The following is a 13,823-nucleotide window of genomic DNA, read 5'->3' as shown; positions in this document are numbered from 1 at the left end:
ATAGCCGCCTCCCTGAGCGTACCTGCTGCCTGGACCCAGAAAGTCCAGAGGATGCTGGGGGACGGGACGAGGGGTAAAGAGGAGCCTGCCCAGTATTCAACCACCGCTGTGGATGCTGCCCAGAGCAGCCGATGGGAAAGTGACCCTGCTCCCTCACAGCGAGCCCCCAAACTGCAACTTGGCCCAGGGCTTGCCCAAGACCACTTAGCACTCACAGCTTCTGCTGCAAAGATGCCAGGGTGTTTGCAGGACACTCTCCTCCTCTGGGACACGAGTCAGAACGTCCGATTTATAAATCTCAGCACTATTTATTCAGCAGCACATACTGAGACCCCTCCCTCCCTCCCTCCCCATCACCGCCCCCCCAGCTGAGCAGGAGACAGGCGTCCTTGCCCACTAAGAATCATGTCCCATCCCGTCTTCTTGACCTGATCCTGGCCTGTGGGACATTTCTGGCCCCTCAAAATGAGCCTGGAGGCGACCTCCAAGGAGACAGACCATTGAAAATTGACTGAGGGGTGACTGGCACAGAAAGCACCCTTAGGTCAGGGGCTCGGAGTCGTACTTTTCCCCCTGCCTCTCCTCTCAAGGTCACAGCTTGGAGGGGAGGGCCTTCTCCTTTACTGTGTGACCAGCCAGTGTGCAGTGCGAACCTCCCGAAAGAAGAAAATCGCTTTGTCCCTAATGCCTTCCCACCATCAGACAGCGGGAACAGCCGCCGACACGTTGGCGTGCGCAGCGCCCTGCCCCTTTCTTCCCGAGCAGCAGAGCCGCTGCTGGGTAGACCATTCCCAGAGATCGTGGGTTCGGGCCATCTCGTTGGCTTGTTAACATGCTTTCTGGAGCCTGGGTCTTCCGCCCACAGAGAAAGAGGGAGTCACTGACCAAGGGGCGCAGAGACCCGGCCCCTCCATGCCCTCAGCCTTTGAGGGTACAGCTTCCACTGTCCAGAAGCCTAGAGAAAAAGGACCAGCCCAGGACCAGGTGCTTCTTGCCTGCCAGCTGCACCCTCGGCGGGAACCCACAGCCTGATCTTTCACCCTTGTCCGGGGACTGTCTGCGGGGTGACTCTGAGCTGGGGCTCCGGCATTAGGAAGGCAAGTGTATATTCATGCGAGGCTTAGGGTTTTAGAGCTGCATTTTAATACGGCGCCTTCTCAGCCGTGATACTGGTCCATTTGATGGAAGAAGACTGAGCGGGGAGGGGCAATGTAGGCCTAAGAAGAGCTGCTTACTGTGAAATTCCCTTCAGGCCAGCATTCAAGCTGCAGGCCTCCTGAGAGGTAGCCGGGGGCTGGGCCGAATACCACCAGCCCTCCTGTCTTCTAAGCCTCCGGAGGGGCGGGGCGTGTTTCAGGACAGCGTCCTTCCCTGGGCATGCGGCCTCCTGTCTCCCAGGCTGCCTCCTCGGGCCGGATTAGTCTCTGGATGGCCCTCCCCCTGCTGGAAGGAGCCAAGACAGAGACCTCCCTTCTCCCTGGCTTCTAGATAGGCGGGCCTGCCCACTGTCCTCCTGGGTCCTCATCTGGCCACAGGAGAAAGAGGTCAAAAAGTCTTCCTATCTTCCACTGTGGCCCCACTGTCCACACCCCTGCTCTCCACCCTGAAACCGAGCCGGCTAGATACTTTGTTGGTTACTTGGTATAGGAGCGAGGTCCGCTGCCTGGGTGAACCAGGAGTCCACTGTCTGAGCTCCCTCAGTTTTCCCTAGCCCGGAGGAAGAAAGTGTGTGAGACCAAGATAGTGCTGCCTTTTGAATATCGCAGCTTGATGCTGGCCTCCACGAGTGAGCAAGGCCAAATGTTATCTGCAAGTTTAATCTTCTGTATTCAAAAACCCCATCCCCTTCGTCTGCCAGTGCCTTCCCAAATCAGCAATTCACTTGCTCGAAGCCTCTGTGATTTTTTTTCTCTTTAACCTGTTCTTCCCGTCGGCCAGTTTCTTCCTTTCTCAGCACAGCTTCCAAGGGGCCTGACCTTGGGGCCTCCTGCCCTAGAGGGCATCCCAAGGTAGCAGCTTGCCTTTTCTCTGCTGAGTCGAGAGCCAGGCCCAGCCTGGCTTGCTCTCCTTTGCATCTTCGTGTCCCGTCCCAGTCTCCCACCGGCCTGGCTGGAGTGCATCTTCGGTCTCTTCCCATCCCGGCAACAAGTGGGTAGAAATCAGTCCACATCTGGCTCTTCAATCCCCCCGCCCAGAAGGGAGGGGCTCCAACCACAGGTCCGTGGGGCAAGGCCATGGCCCAGAGCAGACTTGTGGCGGGTGGCCACAGGGCAGAGGGAAGTGCCGAGGGGGGGCAAGAGGGAGAAGACTGTTGGAAGGAGCGGCCCCTGGGAGCCATGGAAATGCGTGGCACCCAGATGGTCTGGTTCTTTGAGTTGGGTTAGTTGTAGCCCAGAACTGGCCAGCCCCAGACTCACCTTGAGCTTCAAAAATCAATGAGAACTTATTTTTACAGTTAAAAAAAAAAAATTTTTTTTTTTTCCATTAGGGAAAAGAAAAAGTTGAAGCTACTAAGGGGAAATGAAGATGAGACAAAATTAACCTGGTTGACAGGCTGTGGCCCTTGCTGGGGGGGGAATGATGGAATTTGGGGGGGGGCTAAGGGAGGGAGCCCGAGGCAGCGTCTCCTCCCACCGCCCCCCTCCGCACGGCCACTCTCAGCGTCTGTGGGTGTGAAGTCCCATCTCTCTGTAGCGAAGGTACATTCCTAGCTCTTTTCCTGTCTGGAGTCTATATCTGAAGATAACCAACAGAAAGCAGACATTTCGGTCAGATATGCTTTAGTGATAAATTGGTTCAGTCAGTATGCTCTGAATTCATACTTCTTTGTCTTTTTTTTTTAAACGAAAGGAAAAAAAAAGTTTAAATCCCCCCTTTCCTTCTACTGCAGGAGGTGAGTGTGTGGGTGTCCTGTAGAATCATTGGCATTCACTCAGCTTCGGCCCCAGAGCCTCCAGATGCGCCATCCCCACCCCATCCCCTCCCTCCATCCCCTGCTCTCCACCCCAGAAGGGAACCCTCTGCCACCATCATTACGGTTATGTTAAGATGCCCAAATTTTCCATGACATATCCCATCCTCCGACCACGTTCAGTATTGATGACTTTCATACAGGGATATAAATGGGAGGGGTGGGCAGGGAGGGAGTAGCCAGTGGGGAGGGGGGAAGTGGTTGGTGGGGGGGAGGGGCGCTGAAGATCTTTTTTTTGTTTAAAACAAATTTGTCATTTAATGGATCCAAAAACAAACCAAAAAAGAAAAAGTGAAAGAAAAAGCAAATCAAAAATCCCCTCCCCGAAGATTTTTTTTTTTCCTGGACACAACTTGCTTTGTCTCCTGTCACGTTTTAATATCGATATTAACACACTGTGTAGAGTCTAAAACTAGTTCCTTTGTAGTTTGCATGGGATGTGAATGCTGTTTCAACGTGCCCAGATCTAGACAAGACTGCATGAGCATCCATTCAGATGTGGAAAAAAAAAAAAAAACTCTTTCTCTCTCTCTCTTCCATATATATCTCTATTTCTATTGTGATAATTTGGTGGGCAGTGAAGCACCTCCGGTTGGTTGCCGTAGTGTGTTGAATGATTGTTTTTTTATTCTCTCTATTTTTGGAGCTCCGAGCTTCTTAGTAGTAGCCTGGGCTGAGTATTCTTGAGTCCCTGCTGATGTTTTCGCATGGCCTTGGTTCAGTGTTAGAAGTTGGGCCTCAGCTGTTTTTCTGGAGTGTTTGGCTTGTAATGACCGGTGCATGCCTGGCTTCTGGCCTCATACCCAGCTCTATTCTCTGCACACCAGTCCTGAATAGCTACAGTGCTCAACCGAATTTTGGCGCGCCCGCTTCCCCGGCAGGCTCCAACCCGGCGCGGCCCGGAGGCTTCCCGGGGGCCAACAGCCCAGGACCTGTCGCCGATCTCTACGGCCCTGCCAGCCAGGACTCCGGAGTGGGGAATTACATAAGTGCGGCCAGCCCACAGCCGGGCTCAGGCTTCGGCCACGGCATAGCTGTAAGTACCTTCCTGCCCCTGCCCTCCTGCCCATCTCCTGTGGCCCCCCGGGGCGGGTGTGCCAGAAAAGCCCAAAGGTGGGAGGCCAGGAGAGGGCAGCGGGTCCCCATCCGCATCACGTCAGCCATCCAGGGCTGAAGCTTCTTCGTTTAGGTGCTTCCTGAGCACCTGTGGGTCAGGCACGGTGTGCAGCCGTGGGTGAGCGGAGGGAGCGTGGGCGGGTCAGGTTCAGATCACCACTCCAGCACGTCCAGCCCATGCAACCTTGAGCCACGTATATAATCCGCTGCTTCCCTGGCTGCCAAGCGAATATAAGTGTTCCTCCCTCAAAAGATTGTGAGAGAATAAATGGAAACAGGATATGTCAGCTGCTGGTTCACAGTAGAGCCTCAGGATCAGCCCCCTCTCCTCGATCCCGGCCTCCTGGAGACTCACGTGCACTGGGACCTTGGAGCTACAGACCCACCCCACGGGGTAGCAGCTTAGTCGGTAGAGTCACCGCCCAAGGTCCAGAGGCAGCGCCGGGGCCTGGGACACAGCGTGGGGTGCAAGCCCTGTCCCAGGAGGTTTCCTCCGCTAATGTTTCTTACAGTTTCCAGGTTCCAATAAGTTCCCATTTGCGTTCTTTAGCTGCGCCTGCCCCCGAAGGCCAGATGCATTTGATATTTGTAATGCTCTGTGGTTCTATAATCTGACTAATCCAGGCAATGGAAATTTGCTTAACAGATTTGCATGCTGTTTTCAGATTGTATTGTTCTTCCTCCTCGCAGTGTGTGTGAGCATGAATGTGCCTGAGCCCACTTACTCGCTTGTCCCTTCCATTTGGAAAACAGAAAATCGGCCAACCTCACCGTCTTGGAGGCAGTTTGATTTTGAGCTGAGTTGGGAGTGTCTGCTGTCCCAGGTCATGTTCCTGTCGGGAGAGCCCTGCGTCCCGAGCTGTACTGGGGAGAACACAACAAGGGCAGACGGTCTGGGCACCAGGGCAGCCCGTCCCTGATCCTGGTGTTAGAAGTCCTCCATCCCCACCTCAAACGCACGTGTGTACACTCTCATGCATGCACACACACTCTCTCCACACACACACACACACACACACACACACACACACACACACTTCTGCCATCCCTGGCCTGTGCAGTCCGGGTCCTTGTTCAATTCCACTCCCGAGCCAATATCACTTAAAGCAGTAGCTGGATGAGTCAAATCCCCTCGGATCAGCTGTAGTACCCAATCCAGAGTAGTATTATTCAGCTTAGAGCTGCATCAGTTTGGGAGACCGTCTGTCACCACGTAGAACACAGCTCATTTCCATTGTCAGTGCCCAGAAACACAGACCCTATTTGTTCAGGAAAACCTCGGTCTCTGACCTGTGTGCCGTGATGGTTTCTGAAATAAGCACATCAAGTCACGTTTGGTCTGCACGGGCCTTGCTTTCTCCCCAGCTGGAGCCGTTGGGACTGTGGACAGAGACACTGTTATCTTTGCTCTCTGGGGCTCAGGGCAACAGTGCCTGTCATTTTCGGCACAAGCCCCCCTTTCCTATCACCCACCCACCCCTGTGAATCTGGCTCTCAATTCTCCCCTGGGTGAGCGGACAGGCCGGGGGTGGGGAGTCGGGGCTGGGAAGGATGTCATTCTGGCCCCTCATGGCATGGTGTCTCAGAATTACATATTCATGCTGGCAACCACAGTCTAGTCCTAGAGATAATTTCCTTTCCCAGAATATGACAATCTGTTCCCATGTATAGTGTGCTGATGACCTTAACAATTGTGCAATTTTAGGGACCTTTGATTGCAACGGCCTTTACAAATGGATACCATTGAGCAGGTGCTTTCGTTGCCATCTCACTCTGAGGTATTACCTTCTCTGCCACGTGTCTCGCCCGGTGGGCGTGTCCGTACATGTATGCGCCCTGGGCATGCAAGTACGCACGGCCCTGGTCTCCTCACGTCCACATCTCTCCTTCCTCTTTCTGGACCCCTATTCGGGGGGTGGTGGGCAAAAAAATCCAGTCTTTTAATCTCTCATCCCTCCTCCAGCTTAAAGCATGACCCCACTTTTTTTCTTTGATTCTTTTGATTCCTTTTCTTTATCTTTCCCACCCCTCATCTTTCTCTGTCTTGAAATACAATCAAGAGTATGGGAAACTGGAAGGAGATTTTGTGCTGTGCCCGTCCCAGGGGGACGCAGGCAGGGAACCGCTGGGCTTCTGCCAGGCCTGGGGGTGGGAGGGCGGGCAGGATCCTGCGAGCTGGCCTTGTGGGTTGCTGGGCCCTTTCAGCTCCCCAGAGCTCGCTGGGCTCGGCCAGTGGGGTTCATGCAATCAAACAGCCAGACTCCATCTTTTAGTGAAAAGAAAACATTTTTGCCAGTAACTACTGAGTAATTATCCAGATTACCGCACGAAAAGCAAATTAAATTAACGACTTCACCTGCGTTACATGGATTTGGATCCCTGCCAGTTTCCTAACCTTTTAAACTGAGCTCAAGTTAATTGAACATTTTTTAAATCACTTGGATGGGGATATGGAAGGGGTGGGGTGGAGGAGAGGGGAGGTCGGGGCAGTCAGTGAGGGAGCCTCTTGCCACGTTCTCATTGAAAATGAGTATCCGTCATTCTCGGGAGGAGCACCAAGAAGGGAGGGCGGTTCTCTCGTGAAAGCTAAACGTGACCCGTGTTAGCGAGTTAGTCCGAGGTCTTGAGATATGAGTCTGTTTCTTTGGAAGAGAGAGGGCGACAGCCAAGGCCTGGGAATGGGTCCCACTCATAGCATCCCAGCTGGGGCATAAGCGCCTTTCACTCCAGGAGCTGGGACCTAAAAGAAGCAAGGCCAGAGATGGATTTGCCACTTTGGCTTGCAGTCAGCAGGATGCCCCTCTTGTAGAGGGTCGCTTCAGGCCCCTGAGCCAGCCAGGACTCAGTAGGGTGGGCCCAGCTGGGGGACCAGGTGGAGCTGAGCTCCATAAATCTCTTGAATTTCTCTAATATTGCTGCTAAGGAATCACCTCAACTAACACAACTGCCTCTCTTAACCAAATAAACCCCGTGTGTGAATTCTCCCCACCCCTCGCCTACACTTCCCTTCCAGCACTGACCCAGCCATCGCTGGCCGGCCGGAGCCAGAGGCCACTAACAGTGTGAAGGAGAGCTACTCACGACTAATTAAGCTGGGTCTGGGGGCCCCAAGGGAACTAAGATTCCTCTGAGAGCAAGGCAGACTCATGTACCCAAGAACGTTGGGGATGGAAAGTGGCTCCAGCCCTTTGTAGAATCAGTTGATGAGGGGATTGAACAACTGCCAGCGCTTCTTCCCTCCCTCCCCTGGAAGTGGAGGGTGCTGTAGGTTTCCTCCCATCTCCTCCCCACACCCTCCAAGGCCTCTGCAGTGTTTCCATGGGGGTCGGGGGAGGGCCGAGGCTGCCCCCAGCGCAGCCTCCCTCATCCACCTTTAGGACTCAGAAGGATGGAATAGACGAGAGTGGAGGTAACCACCTGCCCCTCCAAAATGATTAAGTGGGCCAACTGAGTCACGTGGCCACACCAAAACACACACTTTGTCCCCAGCAGAAGTGACCCTTAGACATTTAGTACCATCCATGAAGGAGGGGCCCAGGCTCACAGTCAATTCAGGGAGATTCGATTGGCAAGTCTATGAATCCCTGGCCTGTTTTTATTTCCTAGAACCAAAGCTGGTTATTTGTTGTGAATGTTTTTATGTGTCCTGACCTTGAGTCTTTGGTAGGTAATATGATTTTTTTAGTAGAAACTAGCATTTTCAGTTATTAACAGTCATTGATGGGTATCTCATAAAGACAGAAGTTTTTAAACATTAAGCTTTGAAAACAGAAGCTTAACCAGAGCGGCCCTCTCCCCAGCATCAAGCGTGGCTCCGATGTCACAGCTCAGGCTGTGACCCCAGTCAGCGGTTAGCCTGGCCATTTTCAAATGTCCTCAGTAGCCCAATGTAGCCATACTTTGAAAGCTCTAGTTAAGCTGGGACGAAGTGAGAGAGTGGCATGGACATATATACACTACCAAATGTAAAATAGATGGCTAGTGGGAAGCAGCCGCATCGCACAGGGAGATCAGCTCTGTGCTTTGTGACCACCTAGAGGGGTGGGATAGGGAGGGAGGGAGGGAGGGGATATAGGGATATATGTATACATATAGCTGATTCACTTTTTTGTACAGCAGAAACTAAGACAACATTGTAAAGCAATTATACTCCAGTAAAGATGTTAAAAAAAAAAAAAGAAATAGGAAAAAGATAAAAAGTTGGAGTAAATGGTATGCTTGCCTGACATTTCTTCTTTCTCCTCCCACCCCCACTTTTTGTTCTCTTCTGGACACCCTCGACCTTCTGTACCCTGCAGAGCATACCTGGATGTCCAGGCAAGACTGGGCGAAGTTTCTGAGTGGCCCTTTGTTTAGGTGATGTCATCAGACCTGTTCCCCCACCAGCCTCACTCCCCATCCCAACCAGAGATGGCTCACTTCGGCTCGAGGGTTGACTGCATCTCATCATCTCATGAATCTGCTGTAATATAAGACAACAGCTTTTAAATGTGTATATATCCCATGATTTTGGTTTTGTTTTATTTTTGTTTTTCTTGATGGTTTCCCTCCCTCTTCTCTCTTCCCCCTTCTCCTTTTAAATCTCTTCAGATCACATTTGGTAGTGGTTTTGACTTAGTGCAGTAGTCATATAGCTTTAATATCTAGTTAAAAGCTAACCATAGTGTAATTGTTATATTAAGGTATTATTTTTTTTCTTAAAAAATTTTTTTTTGCTTGTTTTAATTCTGTTCTCACTTTTCAAGGATGCTGAGATGGTAATATTACTCTCAATATTTTGGTACCAATTCTGAGACTGTATGAATTTTCAGGTGGAATTTGAGCACACACAGAAGCGAGGTTGTGAAATAGGGAGCGGGATGTGGGCATCAACATTCTACTTTGCATTGTATAAGAAGTGAGATGTCGTAGGCTAATTAACAGACTATAGCGGTTCTTGTTTGTGCTGTCTCTGTTAACCTAAGTATATCTATTTTCGGCAATAAGGTAAGGACGACGATGTTTTGAGTGTCCTCCTTTTCTATAAGTGCTTTTTTTCTGTTGAAAGAGGTGATATTATAAGGTTTTTTGCAGTTGTGAATTCTAAAAAAAGAAATGTTGTAAATACAATTCCATTAACTACATAGAAACTATTAAGAAAGAGAGAATCAAAAATATTTTTGTGAGGGAGTCGGTCCCCGGCAGTTTGATGCTCTGTGGATGGAGGAGGGGAGGAACAATAGCCAAGTCAGTGACTGAGACCGAAGAACACCCAGCTGCCAGGCCGACCCCGCGACAAGTTAGAACACTGGTTAGCTCCTCTTGTCTGTGTGATAGACCTAAGAACTGTATTAGTGTCATACCAGCATATTAACCTCTCGTCTGTGCACAGCTTCCAACGTTACCGTCTAGTTAGACTTTTATTTAAAATATGAAAAACTGCTTTTCCCAAGACGTTTTTTAAAAACAAAGCTACAATTTTAATATTTAACATATTTAATGTTTCAAAGCACACCTGTTTGGCTTGGGTGGGGAGGGGTGGGGGGACATTCTTTTTCAGTCTTAATTTTTAAATATTTGATCATTTTCTATTGTCCAATCATTTCAGCACCTCCAAAGGTCCCTAGGACACTTTGCCTCTCTTCTTCCCCTGTTCCCCATCCGCCCCCAGCTCTGGGGGCCCATGGGCCAGGAGTGGGTAAGCCTGCATTAATGAAATCTTTTCTCCATTCACTTTCTATTTACCAATTAGGAAAGCAACCTTTCGGGTTTTTTTTTTTTAATACCTCAGTGCTGCAAGTATCACCAGAGAGGCTATGGAAGAATTTTTTTTTAATTTATTGTAGATGTAAACAGAATTTAAAAAAATAAAAAGTATAAACATCGCTGCACTGTGACTGGTGGGAAAAACTGACCGTTTCCTGTTTGCACATGTTTAACATTTGGCTGTTTTAATATATGGTCCTCAGATGGGGAAAGATACTTATAATGAAGGATATTTTTTAATTTAACTTTTTTTTAATGTTGGTAATAGGTCGGCAACAGCAACTATAGGAGTACAACTCAATAGATGGCATTAAAACATATTGTAGTGTGGATATATATTTTTTTCTTTTTTAAAATGTGATATTGACGTTTTATTAATATTTTTTAAATTGTTACGTTTATAAATTTGGTACTTAAGGCACAGCCAGTATGAGACACTGAATGCGACATTTATTATAAAGAGCTGCTGCACTCCTATTTTTATAAATTTTACTAACAAAGTAGACTAATGTAGACATTCACAGACATGGTAGGGTAAAAGCATCTTCAAGCAAAAGGCTCCAAAATGCTAACTCAGAAAGAAAGAAAAAAAGCCTTTTTCAATTCTAATTAAACAGCAACATTTTTTTAAAAACAAAATCACGTTCTTTGTTTTTTCCAATAAAATGTTAGGTTGTTTGGTGAGGGGTTTTTTTGTTTGTTTGTTTTTCTTTCTTTCTTTTTTAATTTCCAAACAACCAGATTAAGTAAAATGCTGGGCGCTTTTAAAACATCAAAACTTGTTCAAGTAATAAAATAACAAAATAGAAGTTTTATTTAAAAAAAAAAAAAAACAAGAAAAAGAAAAGAGACAATAAATTCCCAGAAATTCAGTGTCTAGACTAAGGAATTTAATTACTATTTTGTCCATGTTGATGATGTACTGTACTACCCTTCCTTTCTCTGCATCCCCCATCACCTCATAGAAGACTCTTTGTTGATCATTGTCTGTTAATAATGTATAAAATGGCTATCTTGTAAGCGTGCTGTCCTGGTACTAGTGTAGTGACTTTTTTTCTCCTCTTTCTTCTAGTACATATTGATAGGTATAAGGTAATTAAGGTTTAAAAAAATTAGACATAGTTATTCAGATTTAGGACCAGTAAGGATAGAACTTTCTCTTATTTATGAAAAAAATGCTAATAATTTGGGGGCAGTTTTTTCCTTTCATTTTTTTTTTTCAATTTCAAGTTTTAATTTTATTTTTGCTGATCTGATGTGGTTTCAACTAACCCAAGGTCTCACGATGTTCAGATGCCGGCAGACTCCACGGCGTTTTGTAGATTCCCACCCCACCCCCCAACTGTGAAGGGGTGTGCCATACTACCTTAAATGCTAACGCTAGATATGCAAAACTGGATTTTTTTAATTTATTTTTTAAAAGAGGAAGGCATGGTATATTAAAATGATTTTACTAAGAGAAAAAATATTTTTTTAAGAATGCTCAGAAGAAATTGATAATCTGTGTGAATATGTTTTAGATGTTTATAATACCTTTTGAAGAGACCCAGTAGCCCATAGCACAAATCTCGTGGAAATCTGATATGTTTTAATGTGGCTACCTAGGTTAAGGTTCACGTTAGTCCCCCACTCATCTAGAAGTCCATTTTGGAAGATTTTTGTAAATTACTTTAGCACTGACGTTCAGCCTTGTCTTTGTTTCAGTTAAGCTCAGTGGCGAACATGGGAACCACCTTTCACCTTCCCTGGGGGAGAAACCCTCTTGGCTGATGGCTTTTCCCCGGAATCATAAAGTAGCCACCGGGTCACTTTCTGGCTTCTAGATCCATCTGCCTGGGGCCCCCAAACTCCTCTCCTCCCACACAGAGGAGAGTGAGTTGCGTAAGCTCCTGGACCCATTCCTGGTTCTACCTGGACGTGGAGCTGATGGGGATGACCAAGTTCCGGGTCTCCTCTCCAGGAGCTTCCGCCCACCTGGCTTGTGGCCTTCCTCACACCCACTGGGAAAACCAAACAGCCTCGCTCTCTATCCCAGTCGCTCATCGGCTTGATTCAAACGAAGTTGCAACAGGCCTTTATGTTCCTATCCTTCATAACCTTCATCTTAATTTGAACTCGTAGCTTGGACTTTAAGGTAGCATGGCTCTATTGCTGTCAATTTAATGTTTCACTGCACAGCAATTCACAGCCAGTGAATGTTACACACATCTTGCTAGACTAGTATAAAAATCATTGGGTAATTGTTGGTTCTAATGACCTGAAAGGTGTTCAGTTTTTGTTTTCGATTTTGTTTTGTTTCTTGGGCTTTTTTTTTTTTTTTTTTTGGTTCTCTTTTCATTTGGGGATTTAAAAAAATTTTTTTTTCTTTTTTTTGGTTCCAAATAGAAAAGCAAAACCTATTTTGATCTTTAGTGCAAACGAGGGCTAGGGACTTAGCCACCACCCCACCACACTGCTTCATTCTGCCATTCACTCACTGCAGCATAATCAAGAATAAAGCAATATAGTTTACTATATTTTTTTTATTGAAGGTCAGCCATGCTTTCTGTATTATATTGCATATGAAATTGTTTACAAAAGAAACACTAACATACTTCTCTTTATCAGTTGGGAGTGGCGCACAGGGACAGAGGGAGGCTGGGGGGCTGGGTGGGGGAGGGAAGAGTGTTTTGCTTTCTCTAATGTGCTTCACAAGCCAGGCTACCTGCCAAGGAAGGCTGAAGCAGGGTGGGGGGCGTGGAGAGCAGAGGGACAGATGCAGGCAAGCACATGGTAGAGAGACGCTGGCAGGCTTCCCCCATCCCCCCGCTCCAAACAGAAAAGAAGCAGAAGTCAGCTCAGCCCGGTCCTGGGCACCAACACTACACAAGGAGACGCTGTACGTTAAGCAATACTTTAATACTGTATATGTTTGTTTTCTTTTTCTTTCTTTTTTTTTTAAACCAAAAAAAAAAAAAAAAGTAAGTAAAGTAAAACAAAAATATATACGTAGAACCCACCCCTCTGGGGAAGCGACCTTAATCCAAACACTTGGCTATCAAATAATCAGAATGTATTGTCTCGGACAAGAGTTTGTTTCCAGGAGGCAGGGGCATATGGGGGGGAGGGGGATGGGGACTGAGAGACAAAAGTTCCAGAGCCTTCCAGAAGGCTCTCTGCTACTGTATTCTGTACATACTGTACCATCCTGTGTGGAATCTGTGAGTGTCCTCTTGAGTAGTGTGGGCTAGCCAATCTGCCGTTCATGGTGTATTGTAAACTCGGAATTCCATATGTAATAGGATGCAAGTCTAAGCGTTTCATGTGGACATCAATGTATCTAAATAAAACTTTCCCTAGCACTGTGGCTGACCTCACCCTTACTTTTATACTTTAGTATGAAACTGATGACAACTTTGGTAGTGAGTATTTTTTTTATATATATACATATATATGTATCTATATATATATATATCTCAAGCATCTTTCAGGTCTTTGTGTGTGGCTTTCTTAAAGCCCTGTTGTAAAAAATTACTATGTGGATGGCAGTCTCTCACATCACAGATGTGGAAAGTATAATTTTATATTTGTATTTTCAAATAAATAAGTTTGTGAAAGGTTTCCATCCTCTACTGTGGTCCAGAAATCAATGTGTTTGTCTGACAAAAAAAAAATAAAATAAAATAAACTGTTTTGAACAGAGTTGTTTGGTGTTCTTTCACATGTGGAGGAGGGCTGGGTGGCTGGGGGGCAGCTGTTGATTGGTTTGGGGAGGGTGTCACCAGTCACACCTCCCTTCTCTCACCCCTCAGTGAGAACACTGGTCACAGGGCCTGCAGCAGAGAAGAAGCCCTTTCCCTGTCCCCAGGGAGCCTGTGGACCTTTTCGTGTGTGTGTGTGTGGTGATTATTTTTATTTTTATTTCATTGAAGTATAGTTGATTTACAATGTTAGTTTCTGCTGTACAGCAAAGTGACTCAGTTATATATATATATATATATATTCTTTTCTA

At 47.1% G+C, this 13,823-nt stretch overlaps 1 protein-coding gene across 3 annotated transcripts in view; it reads left to right on the top strand.

Annotated features, from left to right (window-relative positions):
- Window positions 1–13,434, top strand: part of MSI2 (musashi RNA binding protein 2) — a 392,697-nt gene extending 379,263 nt beyond the window's left edge. Inside the window, exons 12-14 of one of the 3 annotated variants that reach the window (XM_082603568.1) lie at window positions 3,853–4,007; window positions 5,793–5,865; window positions 8,386–13,434. In XM_082603568.1, coding sequence (XP_082459694.1) covers window positions 3,853–4,007; window positions 5,793–5,834 — 197 coding nt within the window. In that variant the 3' untranslated portion in view covers window positions 5,835–5,865; window positions 8,386–13,434. Of the gene's footprint in view, window positions 1–3,798; window positions 4,008–5,792; window positions 5,866–8,385 lie in introns of all 3 variants that reach the window. The other 2 variants (XM_082603566.1, XM_082603567.1) reach the window with 2 other exon arrangements.
- The last annotated feature ends 389 nt before the right edge of the window (window positions 13,435–13,823 follow it).

The sequence above is a fragment of the Mesoplodon mirus genome (genome assembly GCF_964341445.2).
Source record: "Mesoplodon mirus genome assembly, chromosome: 18".
Classification (NCBI taxonomy): Eukaryota; Metazoa; Chordata; class Mammalia; order Artiodactyla; family Ziphiidae; genus Mesoplodon; species Mesoplodon mirus.
Note: the sequence above shows the minus strand (reverse complement) of the source record. Positions and strands in the feature narration are given on the sequence as shown.